The sequence below is a fragment of the Dictyostelium discoideum genome, assembly GCF_000004695.1.
Source record: "Dictyostelium discoideum AX4 chromosome 3 chromosome, whole genome shotgun sequence".
Lineage (NCBI taxonomy): Eukaryota > Evosea > Eumycetozoa > Dictyosteliales > Dictyosteliaceae > Dictyostelium > Dictyostelium discoideum.
This window is the reverse complement of record NC_007089.4, coordinates 5,829,931-5,845,028: the sequence shown is the minus strand read 5'-3', so window position 1 is coordinate 5,845,028 and position 15,098 is coordinate 5,829,931. Positions and strand designations below refer to the sequence as shown.

Here is a 15,098-nt window from a genome sequence, read left to right as displayed (position 1 = left end):
TTACTAAGTTTTTAATAATAATTTTAAAGAAAAAAGCAAAATAAAATAAAAACAAAACAAAACTAACAAATAAAAACAATTATTCTTCTTGAATTGCCAGAAAAATGTAAGGAAATAATAACTACCCTCCCATAATTTCAAAACAANAAGAAATAAAAAAAAAAATAAAAATAAAAAATAAAAAAAATAAAAAAAAGGAAAAAAAAAAAATAAAAAAAGGGTTGTTGTGTGGTTGATACTATTTTTTTTTTTTTTTTATTTTATTATTTTCATTATTTTTTTTTTTTTTATTTTAATACTATTTTTTTAATATTTTCATTTTTTTTTTTTTTTTTTTTTAATTATTTGTTTTTTTTTTTTATTTTACAATTAATTTTTACATTAATTACTTAATTAAAAGAAAAGAGAAAAAAAAAAAAAAATTCTATCAATAAATATTTGTTTAACAAAAAAATAAAATAAAAGAAAATAGTGTTCAAAAAAAAAAATAAAAAAAATAAAACAATACAACAACTAAAAACAAAAATAATTTTAATTTAAAAAACATTTTTCAATTTTTATACAAATTAAGGTAATGATTACGAAAATTGTTTAGAAAAAAAAAATAAAAAATAAAAATATAAAAATAAAAAAAATAAAAATAAAAAAATAAAAATAAAAAAAAAAAATAATAAAATGTTAGTTTATTTTTTTTTTTTTTTTTTTTTTTTATAAAAAATATAAAATAAAATAAAATTAAAATTAAAGGGATTACATATTTAAACTATCCCTTATTTATACATTTCCATAGAAACTAAAAAAAAAAAATAAAAAAATAAAAAAAGAAAAAATCAAATATTCCTATCCATGGTAAAATATTAATTTTGACAAAACATTAATCCCACACCACACACACACACACACCACAATACAAAGAGATAAAAAAAACAAAAATTTAATAATAATAATAATAATAATAATAATAAAAATAATAATAAAAATATATTTTAATAATTTCCATTCCAACCATCATTGTCAAATTAATTTAACAATCAATAATTAAAATTTTATTTAAATTTATTTATTTATTTATTTATTTATTTTGTTTAATTTTTTTGAATTCAAACAACACCTACCACCCACCACTCACATTCACAAAAGTAAACAGTAGTGTTATTATTTAATAATAATTATAATAATTACTTTTATCTGCCAATCTTTTTCTTTTTTTTTTTTTTTTTATTAATTATTATCTTTCTTAATTTATTTAATTTAAAAAAACAAAAAATAATTTCCTTTTTTTTTCTATTTCTTCTTTTTATTTTTTTTTTTTTTTTGTTTTTTTTTTTTTTTATTCTTTTTTTTTTTTTGTGGGAAAAAAAAAATTGATAAAATAAATCAATAAATAAAAATAAAAAAAAAAAAAAAATAAAAAAATGTATGTACAAATGAAGATATTGTTTTTTTTTTTTTTTTTTTTTTTTTTTTTATGTAATATGCATTTATTTACAAAATAATTTTTAAAATTAAACAAAAAAAAAAACATTTGGAAATTTAAAAATAATTTTTTTAATTATCAATTGTAACCCAAAGAATCTTCACTCCTAAATTTTTATTTTTTTTTGCCACGCTGCAATTAAACTCGGGATAAATATCCGAATCATTTTTTTTTTTTTTTTTTTTTTTTTTTTTTTTTCATGAAAACGCAATGCATGTGTCCTGTTTTTTTCAGAAAACATCATCGACATCAAAATCATTTTGTTCGCAATATTGCGACAAGTTAAATTAAATTTATTTATTTTTATTTTTTTCATAATTTTAGTTTTAACTCCAAAAAAAAAAAAAAAAAAAAAATTAAAAAAATTAATTTTATAATCACTTTTTTTTTTTTAATTTTGCATTACCAAAAGAAACCAAAAGAAAAAGATTTAATTTTAATTTTTTTTTTTTTTTTTTTATATATAAAAAAAAAAAAAAATAGGAAAAAAAAAAAAACGTCTTTATGTTTCATTGTTTTACTATTTATAGTTTATAAAAAAAAAATAGAAAAAAAATAAAAAAAAAAATAAAAAAAACTTAAATAATTAAACTAAAAAAAAAAAACGTCAATCAAAAGATATCTCATCATTAACAATAATAATAAAGAAAAAAAATATTTTTGTTTAGGTGGCTATTTTTTTTTTTTTTTTTTTTCATTTTTCATTTTTGTTTTAAAATAATATCGAGGGTTACAACACTTTTCGTATTTGAAGGAAAAAAATAAAAATAAAAAAAAAAAAAAATAATCTCCTATAAAAAAAAAAAAAAAAACACATTCACCAAATTTAAATTAATAAAATAAATAGAATACTAATTCCAAAATTTTGAATACATTTTTCCAAAATTGGATATAAAAAATATTAAAAAAAAAAAAAAAATAAAAATAAAAAAAAAAATAAAGAGTAACCAAAAATTGAAAAACAACAAAAAACTTTTTTTCCCTTTAAAAAATTAATAATAATAAATAGAATACAATATAATAGAATATAATAGAATATAATTTTAACTATGGCAACAACGATTTCAATTAGTAATTGTAATAATAACAATAATAATAACAACAATAATAATAATAATAATAATAATAACCCAAATGGAGCCAATAATTTAACAGCAAGTGGTGGATCAGCACATCACCATTTATTAGTTTATAAAAATGTTGATACACATACATCATCAAATAGTTTATATTCCAGAGGTGATGAAGAAGATGATGATGAATCATTCTATGATTGCTATGAGGTTAATCCATCTTGGTCAACTTCAACAACACCAGTATCACCAAGTTATTTAATAAATGATAGATCAAATTCAATCTCTAAAGATATTAGTTCAATCAATTTAAGAGAATCTCAAAATAAAATTACAATTCAAAATAATAATAATAATAATAATAATAATAATAATAATAATAATAATAATAATAATAATAATAATAATAATATATCAACATCACATAATTCAACGAATTCAAGTGTTTTATCAAATTCAACATTAACAGATAGTTGCACATTATCATCAACAGCAATTTCACCAACTGATTCACCAATCAATTCACCATCATTGGTTAGATCAACATCTGCTGCTTCATTACCAACAGTTGATTTGGCTCCAATCTCTTTAAAGAATTCAATATTGTCTCAATCTGATACTTCTGCTTTTCAACCACCATCACAATCACTAACTCAACAACATCAACAACAACAACAACAACAACAACAACAACAACAACAACAACCACCAAATACAAATACAAATAATAATAGCAATAATGGCACAGGATCAGTTAGAAGTAAAAGAAATTCAAGAGTTATAAATTTAATTAAAAATAAAAAAGAAGAGATTAGTAATTTATTTAAAGGTGAAAAAGAACATCAACAAACACCTGATTCTCTTCAAAATATATTTCAACAACAGCAACAAACCTCACAAAATACCTCAAATTCAAATTTACATAATTTATTAGACAAAGAGCATAAAGAAAAAGAACATAAAGATAAAGAACTTAAAGATAAAGATCATAAGGAAAAAGAACATAAAGAAAGAGATGGTATTAGAAAATTAATTAAAAGAAAATTAATACCAGGTAGTGGTAATAGTAATAGTAATAATACAGTTGATGAAGCTGTTAGTGATGTAAATAGTAATAATAATGAAAAACAACATGAATCAACATCCAGAGTTGGTAGATGGTTAAAAAATCATAATATAAAGAAAAAGAAAGAAACAAAATCTTATCAATTGGGTCAATTAATTCAAGCTCATAAAGGTTCAATTTGGTCATTGGAAATGAGTAAAGATGAAAATTACTTATCAACTGGCGGTTCTGAAGGTGTTATTAAAATTTGGAAAATTTTAAAACAACCAAATAATAATGGCGCAAATACTTCACCATTACCAATTCATGTAAATACAAATACAAATACAAATAGTAATAATTGTAATGGTGGATCAAATCATTCATCTGATGACGAAAGTATTTGTAGTAATTCAAGTAATTCAAGTGGAACAAATACAACTACAAGTAGTAGTAGCGGTAATTCAACAACAACAACAACAACAACAACCACAACTACTACGACAACAACAACAAATACAAATATTACAAATCAAAATAATTCAAGTAATCATAATCATCATATTTTAGAAACAACACCAAAATTAATATTAGAAGGTCATACAAATCATGTATTAGAAATGAAATGGATATCATTGAATAGATTAATATCATCATCAGTTGATAAAACCGTTAGATTATGGAATACAGATACTGGTGAATGTTTGAAAACATTTGAACATAATGATATTGTTGTATCGATAACAAGTGATGATGTTAATCAATGTTTTTATTCGGCCACATTGGATGGTGGTGTATTTAAATGGTCAATCAATGATTCAAGTAAACCATTGCAACAATTTGATTTGGGTGAATATATAACAAGTATAGTATTATCAATTGCCGATCCATACTATTTAATAGTTTCAACGCATCTTGGTAATTTATTCTTTTTAAATCCATTGAATCTACAACATTTGATTCATAAATTCAATATTAGTCAAAGTTATAATAACTCTAAAAAAGGTAAAGGTCCAAAAATCATTGGTATTCAAACTATCTCGAATTCTTTAAATCAAAGTGAAATTCTAGTAAGCTCAAATGATAATTGCATTAGACATTTCTCATTAAAGGATTTCAAAAGGATATGTAGATACGGTGGTGGTGGAATCCTTGGTAATTATCAAGTTAAACCTGTAGCTTCAATCGATAGAAAGAGTATTCTCATCGGTTGTGAAGATAATCAAATTTATATTTGGGATAACTTTTCAGAACAATATAATAATAATAATAATATTAATAATAATATTCACGAGAGTAATCTAAATAATAATAATAATAGTGTTATAAATAATTTAAACAATAGTAATAATAATAATAATAATAATAATAATAATAATAATAATAATAATAATAATAATAATAATGTAAATAATGGTATAAGTAATAATAGCGGTCAAAACAAGATAGCTATTGAAAATTTTGAATATTTTACTGCTTCAAATAGACCAATAACAAATACTTCATTTTTATCAGTAAATAATAATATTTTTTTAATAACTACAGATACATTGGGTCAATTATTAATATATAATAAATATTAATAAAAATAATTAATAGTAATATTATTATTATTAAAAATAATAATAATAATAATTGTTAATAACAATAAAAATAATAACAACAATAATAATATTTATAAAACATATGTATATAAATATAATAATGTACATAATACATAAAAAAAAAAAAGATTTTTAAATAAAAAATAAAATTAATTTGTTTATTTGATTTTTAAAAGAATAAAAATATTGGAAATTTTTTTTTTTTTTATTTATTTATTTTTTTTATTATTATATTATTTGGTGTGGTGTTTAAAAAGATTGTTATTTTTAATTTCAATTATTTTTTTATTGTTTTTACTAAAATTGATTTAAAGATTACAAATATTACCATTATGTAAATAATATGTAGTTACATTTTTATTTAAAGATATTTAAAAGAGAGATAAAAATAAAAATAAAAATAAAAAAAAATGTGAATAAAAAAAAAATAAAAAAAAAAAAAGAAAAAAAGAAAAATAATAATAAAACAAAAAAAGGAAAAAAAAAAAAAGAAATGGAAAAACCCAATATTTTTGTTGTTTTGAACAGATTAACCAGTAAAGTTGCACTTTACACTAAAAAAAAGATAATTTTTTTTTTTTTTGTCATCATGATGGAATCTTTGATTAAAAAAAAAACTTTATTTTTTTTTTATTTTTTTATTTTTTTTTTTTCGGTTAGATATTTGTCTCGCTTTTTTATTTTTTTTTTTATTTTTTTTTTTAATTAATTACCCAACTTTTTTTTTTTCTTTTCTTTTCTTTTTTTTTTTTTTTTTTTTTTCCCCTCATTTAAAAATAAATCAGTGTAAAAAAAAAAAAAAAAGAATAAAAAAAGAATAAAAAATAATTTTTATGATCATAAAATAATAAACAAAAAAAAAAAATAAAAAAAAAACAAAAAAAAAAAACAAAATATTTTATTTTTTTAATCAAATTGTAATATTTTATTTAATCAAATTGTAAAATTTTATTTGTTTAGCCAAAAATTAAAAATAGTTTTTAAATCTTATTTTTTTTTATTTTGAAAGAAAAAAAAAAAAAAAAATATTTATATATCTTTTAAAATAAATGGAAGATAATTCATTTTTAAAATTAAGTAAAAAGATTGAAAAAATTTTGGAAAAAAATGATTACTTAAAAAAAAAGGTAGAACAATTAACAAAATCAGTTGATAATCATGAATTTAAAATTCAAGAATTATTATTATTATTAAGAAAAAATAATATTCACCCAACAACAACAACAACAACAACAACAACAACAAACAATAATTCAACATGTGTTGGAATTTCAAATTCACCACCTTTAAGTCCAAGAACATCAACTGATTCAATGACAAATAGTAATAACTCATCAGCCACATCATCAACTACACCATCACCTACTCAAACATCTACTATCACCACAACTTCACAAATTGATCCAAATAGTTTAACCAATTCAAATAATTCATTTATACCAATTAATTCACCAATATCACAAACAACTGTAAATAATAATAATAATAATAATAATAATAATAATAATAATAATAATAATAATAATAATAATAATAATAATAATAATAATAATAATTTAAATAATCAAACAATTACATCACCATTATCAACATCATCTTCAAATTCAAATTCAAATTCAAATTCATCATCACCAATTGTTTCACCAGTATCATCACCACAATTAAGTGGTAGTGGTAATAGACCAAGAATTCAATTTTTAGGAAATGGTAGAATGCCATCAACTGGCAATTTATTTAAAAAAGAGGATTCATCAGATTCATTATTAAAATATTCAAAAGATTCTGAACATTTGTATATTGTACCAACCACACCAAGACCTTCAAAATCGCCATCAATGGATTTCATAGCCTCTACATCATTAATTAATACAGTTTCATCAAATAATACTGATAGTACAAATAATGATAATAGTTCTATATTAAATGACCAACAAAATCAACAACAAAACCAACAACAACAAAACCAACAACAACAACAAGAAGAAATTAATTTTATAACAACTGAAGATAAATTGCCAAATTTACCAGATTCAAATTGTCAATGGGCAATAATTTGGGAATATTCAGCAAATGATGATGAATGGACAAAAGCATTGATTATAGTTGAAATTGATGCTAAACCATTTGCAAAAGGTGCACTTAGAAATGCATATCAATTGAAAATTCGATCTAATGCAATGCAATGTTTTAATCATTTCGCAACACCAATTCATGAGAAATATATGGAAGGAAAGAAATTAAATTTATCACAAATTCCAAAACTAAATCAAAATTTAAGTTTAGATACATTATATGTTGCAAAAGATTCAAAAACATCTGTTAATTTCAATAGATATTTTGAAGATGTTAAAATGCAAATGGTTTGTAAATCCTATGGCGAACGATACAATAGTAATCATCCACCAAAGAAAATTGAGTTCCTTTCGGCATGGGTAATCGAAATTCAAGGTACAACAAATTATAGAGTTGGTAATCGTAATAGTTCAAATAACACTCTATACGGTCTTGAATTATTTATGAAGGGTGAATTTAAGAAACAAAATTCAAATTTTGGTACTGTTTTCACAGAGAGAAATACACCACAATCATTCAGTCATTTCACTTATGAATGCACAACACATGAAATGGTGGTGGTTGATATACAGGGAGTTGATGATATTTACACAGACCCACAAGTTCACACTAAAGACGGTAAAGGATATGGTGAGGGAAATTTAGGTCAAAAAGGTATTGAAAAGTTTTTAATCTCTCATAAATGTTCACCAATCTGTCTTCAATTCGGGTTGCCCCCAATTGGCTTAGAAACAGGTCGTAATGCTCATAGAGTAATTAGAGGTACAATGCTATTACCAGATTTAACACCTGACCTATACGAACCAGAATATCCATTAATTGAAAATCAACCATCCAATCCATTAAACTCTGAACTAACATCAATCGTTCATTTATCAGGTCACGATGAAAGAGTTTGTTCACTATTAATCAATCAAGATAAAACTAAACTTTATTCAGCATCTGCTGATGGTTACGTTAAAATTTGGAATTTAACAAATAATGAAGATTTATCAAAGATTCAAATGATTGATAGTTTTAGAGCTCATCGTAGATCAATTGAAAAAATGTTATTAAATGAAAAATATTTATTCACAGCCTCTTCAGATGGTACTATTAAAATTTGGTCGTTACCAACTACAACAACAACCACAACAACATCAAAGCAATCATCATCATCATCATCATCATCATATGAATGTATTGGTAAATTGGAAGATCATACAGCAGAAGTTAATGATATGTGTATTGATATTGAAAATAACTTTTTAGTAAGTTGTTCATTTGATAAACAAATTAAAATTTATGATTTATCAACATTTAAATGTATAAAATCATTAAATGCACATGGCAAATCAATTAAATCAATTTATATGTCTGGTAAATATTTATTTAGTTCTTCAAATGATCAATCTATTAAAATTTGGGATCTTGAAATGTGTATGTGTGTTTATGGTATGAATGATGCACATGATGCACCAATTACATCATTACGTATGTTTGGTAATAGATTATTCTCTGCTAGTAAAGATGGTGAAATTAAAGATTGGAATCTCTCAACTTTTCAACCAACCACAACCTTGGATCAACATAATATGGCAATCACTGATATTTTAGTCACATCAAATGGCTATTTATTCGTTTCATCAGATGATTCAACAATTAGAATCATTGATATTTCAAATCAAAATGAACCAATTAAAATAATTTCTTCAACAAAAGCTCATCGTTCTGGTGTTAATTCTTTAGCAACTGATGGTAAAAGAATTTTTAGTGGTGGTTGTGATAATTTAATTAAAGTTTGGAATTGGAAAAATAAATAAATAAATAAATCTAATAAATAAATTATATAATTTAAAATTTTTTAATTTTATTTTTTTATTTTTTTATTTTTTTAAAATTATTTTAAAATTAATAAAATTTTATCTTTTTGTAAACCCATTTCAATTAAGGTTTCCTCATTTAAATCATTTAAATTTGAATATAGTATATCTCTTTTTAAAAATTGTAATAAATAATTTGATAAAAGATGTTTATCTAAAAATGAAGATAAATTTAAATAATTATTAATTAGTTTTATAACATTTGGTGAATCTAATTGAATTGCAAGTTGATATGAAGATGGTGAACTATTTTTTTGTAATGATAAATCTGCACCATTTTTTAAAAGTTTTAAAATTACATCACTTCTACCTAATTTAATTGCACAATGTAATGGTGTATAATCATTATAATTGAAAACATTTAATCTTGCACCATTTTCAATTAATGTATGTACTAACATTAAACGAATTGAATTATTTAAAATTGCTTTATGTAATGGTGTTTTACCTTTACCATTAATTCTATTTAAATCATTTGTTCTTTCAATCATAATATTAATAATTTCTTGACAATCTTCTGGACTCTATTTAATATAAAACAAATTAAAAAAAATAAAAAAATAAAAAAATAAAAAAATATATTAATAAAATATAAATTATTTTAAATAATTTTAATTTTTTTTTTTATTTTTTTTTTTAAGTTACCTTGAATTTTCTACAATAATGATGTAATGCCGTATTATAATCATCTTCATCAAAAATATCAATTCTTAAATTTGGATAACTTAAAACTTTTAATAATATTTTACTATTATTTGAAGAGATTGCATGATAAAGTAAAGAATCTTTATATCTTTTATGACCATTTAAATTTAATTCTAATAATTTACAAATGTTTAATAAACATTCTAATATTTTTTCATTTTTTTTTGTAATTGCAATTGTTAATGGGTTTAATTGATCAAAAGTTGTTAAATAACTTTTATCAATTTTACTACCATAAACCATTACATTTACATTATTAATTTCATTTAAAATATCATTTGAATTTGTAAAATTATTAAAATTAACTCCAAATGAATTATTTTTTATAAAATTTAAAAAATCTTTATTATTATCAATTATTGCATTCATTATTTATTTATTTTTATTTATTTATTTTAATTATATTTATTTCGTAATAATTATAAAAAAATATTTTATTATATTAAATTTTCTTTTTATTATATTTAAAAAAAAATTAAAAAAGAGTATGAGTTTTATTTGTTATTTTTTTTATTTGTAAAAAGTGAATAGTGAAAAAAAAAAAAAAAAAAATAATAATTTAAAAAAAAAAAAAAATTATTTGATGAAAAATAAATTTGTATTATTATTATATTTTTTTTATTTTTTTTATTTTTTAATTTTTTATTTTTAAAATTATTATATATAGAAATTAATATAAATAGAAACCAACATATTAAATGAATAAACACAGTTTTGTGTATTACTTAAAATAATTCTGTGATTAGGATTTATTAAAAAAACTCACATCCACTCACACTTATTATAATTCAGTACCCACCCAACCACCAAAATTATATAACCATCTAAACATCATATATCAAAACGCTCAAAAATATAATAAATTTCAATGTTTAATTGGTTAATTTATTTAATTATAATTTTTTTTTTAATAATAAAAATTATTATTTTTTAAAAATATTATAATTTGCATTCAATTGTGTAAAGCAGTTAATAATATTTTTTTTTATTTTTAAATAATTTTCTTTTTTTATTTTTTTGGTGAGTGTGAGTGTGTCTTCAAAGGGTGAAGTGTTATGGTATCATTTTTTTTTTTAAATCGATAAATTATTAAATAATTTTGTGCCAAGATTTGTGATTGCAATCTCTTTTTTTTTTTTTTTTCCTTAATTAATAAAAAAAAATAAAAAATAAAAAAAAAATTTATAATAACTTTTACTTCTCTCTATTTTTGTATTTTAAATAAAATTAAAATTATTATAAAATAATAATAATTATAAATTTGTTTTATAATATACTTCATTCTTTATTTGAAAAAAAAAAAAAAAAAAAAAAAAATTTACAAATTTATATAAATTTGAAAATTACATGTATTTTTTATTTTATTACAATTTTGACTTTAAAGTATTATTATTATTATTATTTGAATTTGAGTTTGAATTAATTAAATTTGTACCACCAGCTTTTTTTAATAAAATTTTATCAATATAATTTGGAAATATTGGATGTAAAACTGAAGCTAAGAAATTACTAAATGGGAAAGCCACTTTTTTCTTTCTTCCATCTATAGCAGCTATAACAATTTCACAACATTGGTCAATTGTCATTTTCTTTGAATCATCCTCACCATGGAAATGAATTAATTTCTTTTCATTTGGATCACCCAATGAATGAGATCTCATTGGTGTATTCACTGTAGTTGGTAATAATAATGTAATATCCACATATGATTGTACTTCTAATCTCAATGCTTGAAAGAATCCATTAACTGCGAATTTCGATGCACAATATCCTGCCCTCAATGGTAATCCAAGTGCTCCTGATATTGATGATATAACTGCAATTTGTGGTTTATTATTACTATTATTATTATTATTAGTTGATTGTTTTTGTTGTTGTTTAATCATATATGGTAATGCATAATAAGTTGTATACATGTATCCAAAATAATTTATATCCATCATTTGTCTATATACATTTAAATCAGTTGTATCTTTAAATGAATTATGATAAGATACACCAGCACATAATAATAATAAATCAATTCTTCCAAATTGTTTAATAACAATTTCAATTAAATTTCTTTCCAAAAAAAAAATAAAAAATAAAAAAATAAAAATAAAAAAATAAAAAAAATTAATTATTTGTGGAAAAATAAAAAATAAAAATAAAAATAAAGTTTTTTTAAAAAAAATATGTATCTTACTTACTTGCAATCAGATTCTTTTGATGCATCATATGATACAACTAAATATTTATTTGAAAATTTATTTATAGATTTTAATTCTAATGCAAGTTTATTTAATTTATCTGTACTTCTTGCTGCTAAAACTATATTAATATTTCTTTCTGAATAGATTTTTGCCAACTTTTCACCAATTCCTGAACTTGCTCCTGTTATAATAAAACATGGTGTTATTGTTGTCATTTTTATTTTATTTTTAGAAATTTTTTTTTTTTTTTTTCCAACACAAACTTTGAAAATATGAACTTTATTATTTTTTTTACACACTATGGAAATATTTTGCAAAACAAAAAACTTTTTTTCTAATTTTTTTTTTTTTCAATTTTTTATTTTTTTTTATTTTTTTTTTTTTTTATTTTTCATTTCAAAAAAAAAAAAACGATCAAAATTCATTTTTGTTTATTTTTTTTTTTTTTCCAACATAGAAATAAAATAATAATAATAATTTAACCATGTCTGGAGTAGCATTAAATTCAAAAACATGGGGTAAATCATTAATTTATCATAGAAAAATGATGAATGCAGAATATAAGAATGGTATGAAAAGATTATCATTTTTAGCAGAGGAACGTCATGTTCAATATAGAGAAGAGTATATTCAAAATGTTAGAGATAGAATCGCAAAAAATAAAGAACACATGGATCAACAAAATAAAATCATCAAGGATCTCAATAGTCGTTCAAACAATAGAAAGAATTTAATTAGTATGGGTTGGGAATCATTAAAGACTCAAATGGCCGAAGAAAAGAAACAAAGAAAAGAGAACTCCAAATTAATCTTTGAAAAAACTAAACTACTTCAAGATAGAGCACGTCGTGAATGGTTGATTGAAATGAACGATAAATGCACCACATGGAATAAGTCACCAAACGAGTTGAAATATGCAAAATATCGTCTCTTAAATAAAAAAGTATTAGAACGTATTCCACGTGGTGGTAACTACGTATTGGATTTACATGAACAACCAAACAACAATCAAATCTTTGAATCCACTGACGACTATAGTGGTCCATTACGTTCAAATACTCAACGTTTGGCACATATTTTATCAAAAACTGGTGTTGCTGATTTTGATTCAATTTTAATGAAAAATAATAATAAAAATAATGTAGATAATAATAATATAAATAATATAGATAATTTAGAAGTTGATCCATCTTCACCAGATTATCCAGAATATTTAGAATTTTTGAAATTTAATAAACAACTTGAAGAAAATAGACAAAAACATATTCGTGATAGTAATCAAGGTAAATCCTCACTTTTCCATGAATCTCTCAACTCTGAAAATGTTCTCAAGAATTATACAAGTGGTATTGATTATGATCATATCACTGATGAAATTTTAACTTTCACTGATTTATCTCAAGATACTGATTCTCATGATTTCTATAGAGAAATTGAAGAAGAAATTCATGAAGAGGAATCTAGATTAAGAGAAGAAGCTAGACTAGTTGAAGAAGATGCAATTGAAGAAGAAGGTGCAATTGAAGAAGATGCAATTGAAGATGATTATTCAGTTGAAGATGATTATTCAGTTGAAGAAGAAACTGAAGACCATAAAAATTAATTAAAAAAATAAATAAAAAAAAAAATAAAATAAAAAAAAATAAAATAAAAATAAATAATAAAATCCATATTTAAATAAATAAATAAATAAATAAAATAAAATAGTAATAATAAAAATGAAATAATAATAAAAATGAGTTTTTTTATTTTAAAAAGTTATATATATATTTTTTTTTTTTTTTTTTTTTTTTTTTTTTTTTTAAAACACTTTTTTTTTTTTTTTTTTTTTTAATATTAAAGTGTAGATGGGATTGAAGGCCTATCTACCATTTTATTATTTGGAAATGGATGATGATGGGATTGACTTATGCTTTAACTTTACGAGTAGTTGATTTTTTGTTACCAGATTTTGATTTTTGTTCCTTTGAAGCTTGTAATCTTGGAATTTCACTGATGAATCTAAAAAAATAAAATAAAAAAAAAATTAATTTTAGGGAGGGAGAGAAAAAAATAAAAAAAAAATTTTTTTTTTTTTTTTTTTAAGCGTATGTGCACAGACTACTTACAAAGTTAAAGAAATACCAAGACCTAAAACTAAAGCGATGACACCATAACTGTAGATACTATCTAAACCAGAGTAATATAATGGTACTAATGAAAATAATAAAACACCAATGAGGGCGACGTAAATGATTTTGTAAACTACGGATGGAACACCTGGAGTAATTAAAGATTCCATTAAACTGAATAAAAATCCTTCAGATTCTTTTTTATTTTGTTTAATTTCTTTTTCTTTTTTAACTGGTGCTGGTGATGATTTTTCTTTTGGTTGTTCAACAACTTTAGTAGCAGCTGGAGTTGGAGTTGGTGTTGGAGTTGGAGTTGATTTAGTAGTGGTTGTTCTTTGAGTGGTTGTTGTTGGAGTTGGTTCAACTTTTTTAGTTTCTTTTGATTTTGATTTTTTAGATGATGATGATGATGATACATTTTGAGTTGCTTGTTGTTTTGATGATGATTTTTTAGTACTGTGTTGTTGTTGTGGTTGTTTTGGTTCTTCTTTGTGAGAGTGAGTTTCATCAAAGGTGATATCGTCTTCATCGAGTGCTAATAAATGGAATTGAGAACGTGGAGCAGTGTTACCTTTTTTGGTAATTGGTGCTCTAACTGGTGTTGGTTTTGGTATATTGGTGGTGGTAGTGGTACCATCAGTTGCAGTTGAATTGATCTTCTTTTTATTTTTATTTTTCTCTGGGACAACTGAAAAGTCATCAGTGATTTGTGCTTCAACAGCTGGTGCAATTACAACATTTGAAGTTGATGCTGAAATTGAAGCTGGTACATTTGATGGTGTTGGTACAATTTCAATTTCTTTACTTTTTTTTTCTGTTGTGGTAGTAGTTGTTGGAGTTGGTGTTGGAGTTGGAGTTGGAGTTGGGGTGGTGGTGGTGGTGGTAGCAGTAACTTTTTTTCCGTCTTTTTTAGTTGATGCACTTGTTTGAACTGCAGTATCTAAATTTGAAGTATC

General features: G+C 21.5%; 6 protein-coding genes across 6 annotated transcripts in view; 3 read left to right on the top strand and 3 right to left on the bottom strand.

Moving 5' to 3' along the window:
• Positions 1–1,676: 1,676 nt before the first annotated feature.
• DDB_G0282491 (hypothetical protein) lies at positions 1,677–5,178 on the top strand (the record flags this gene model as incomplete). Its single annotated transcript, XM_634989.1, has 2 exons — positions 1,677–1,739; positions 2,512–5,178. 2 exons carry the CDS (start codon positions 1,677–1,679, stop codon positions 5,176–5,178), a joined length of 2,730 nt encoding a protein of 909 aa, XP_640081.1.
• A 1,070-nt stretch (positions 5,179–6,248) lies between these two features.
• mhkD (Alpha kinase family protein) lies at positions 6,249–9,074 on the top strand (the record flags this gene model as incomplete). Its single annotated transcript, XM_634988.1, has 1 exon — positions 6,249–9,074. One exon carries the CDS (start codon positions 6,249–6,251, stop codon positions 9,072–9,074), a length of 2,826 nt encoding a protein of 941 aa, XP_640080.1.
• A 77-nt stretch (positions 9,075–9,151) lies between these two features.
• On the bottom strand, positions 9,152–10,208 carry DDB_G0282487 (hypothetical protein; the record flags this gene model as incomplete). The annotated part of the gene is made up of 2 exons (XM_634987.1): positions 9,152–9,658; positions 9,780–10,208. 2 exons carry the CDS (start codon positions 10,206–10,208, stop codon positions 9,152–9,154), a joined length of 936 nt encoding a protein of 311 aa, XP_640079.1.
• Positions 10,209–11,203: 995 nt separating this feature from the next.
• DDB_G0282765 (short-chain dehydrogenase/reductase family protein) lies at positions 11,204–12,246 on the bottom strand (the record flags this gene model as incomplete). The annotated part of the gene is made up of 2 exons (XM_634986.2): positions 11,204–11,900; positions 12,029–12,246. 2 exons carry the CDS (start codon positions 12,244–12,246, stop codon positions 11,204–11,206), a joined length of 915 nt encoding a protein of 304 aa, XP_640078.2.
• Positions 12,247–12,515: 269 nt separating this feature from the next.
• Positions 12,516–13,634, top strand: DDB_G0282485 (centrosomal protein 44 kDa; the record flags this gene model as incomplete). The annotated part of the gene is made up of 1 exon (XM_634985.1): positions 12,516–13,634. One exon carries the CDS (start codon positions 12,516–12,518, stop codon positions 13,632–13,634), a length of 1,119 nt encoding a protein of 372 aa, XP_640077.1.
• A 304-nt stretch (positions 13,635–13,938) lies between these two features.
• DDB_G0282483 (hypothetical protein) overlaps positions 13,939–15,098 on the bottom strand; it is a gene marked incomplete at both ends in the record, with an annotated part of 1,235 nt that continues 75 nt past the window's right edge. The window contains 2 exons of the mRNA XM_634984.1: positions 13,939–14,032; positions 14,140–15,098. The exon at positions 14,140–15,098 is cut by the window's right edge and continues 75 nt beyond it. Coding sequence (XP_640076.1) covers positions 13,939–14,032; positions 14,140–15,098 — 1,053 coding nt within the window. The remainder of the gene's footprint in view (positions 14,033–14,139) is intronic.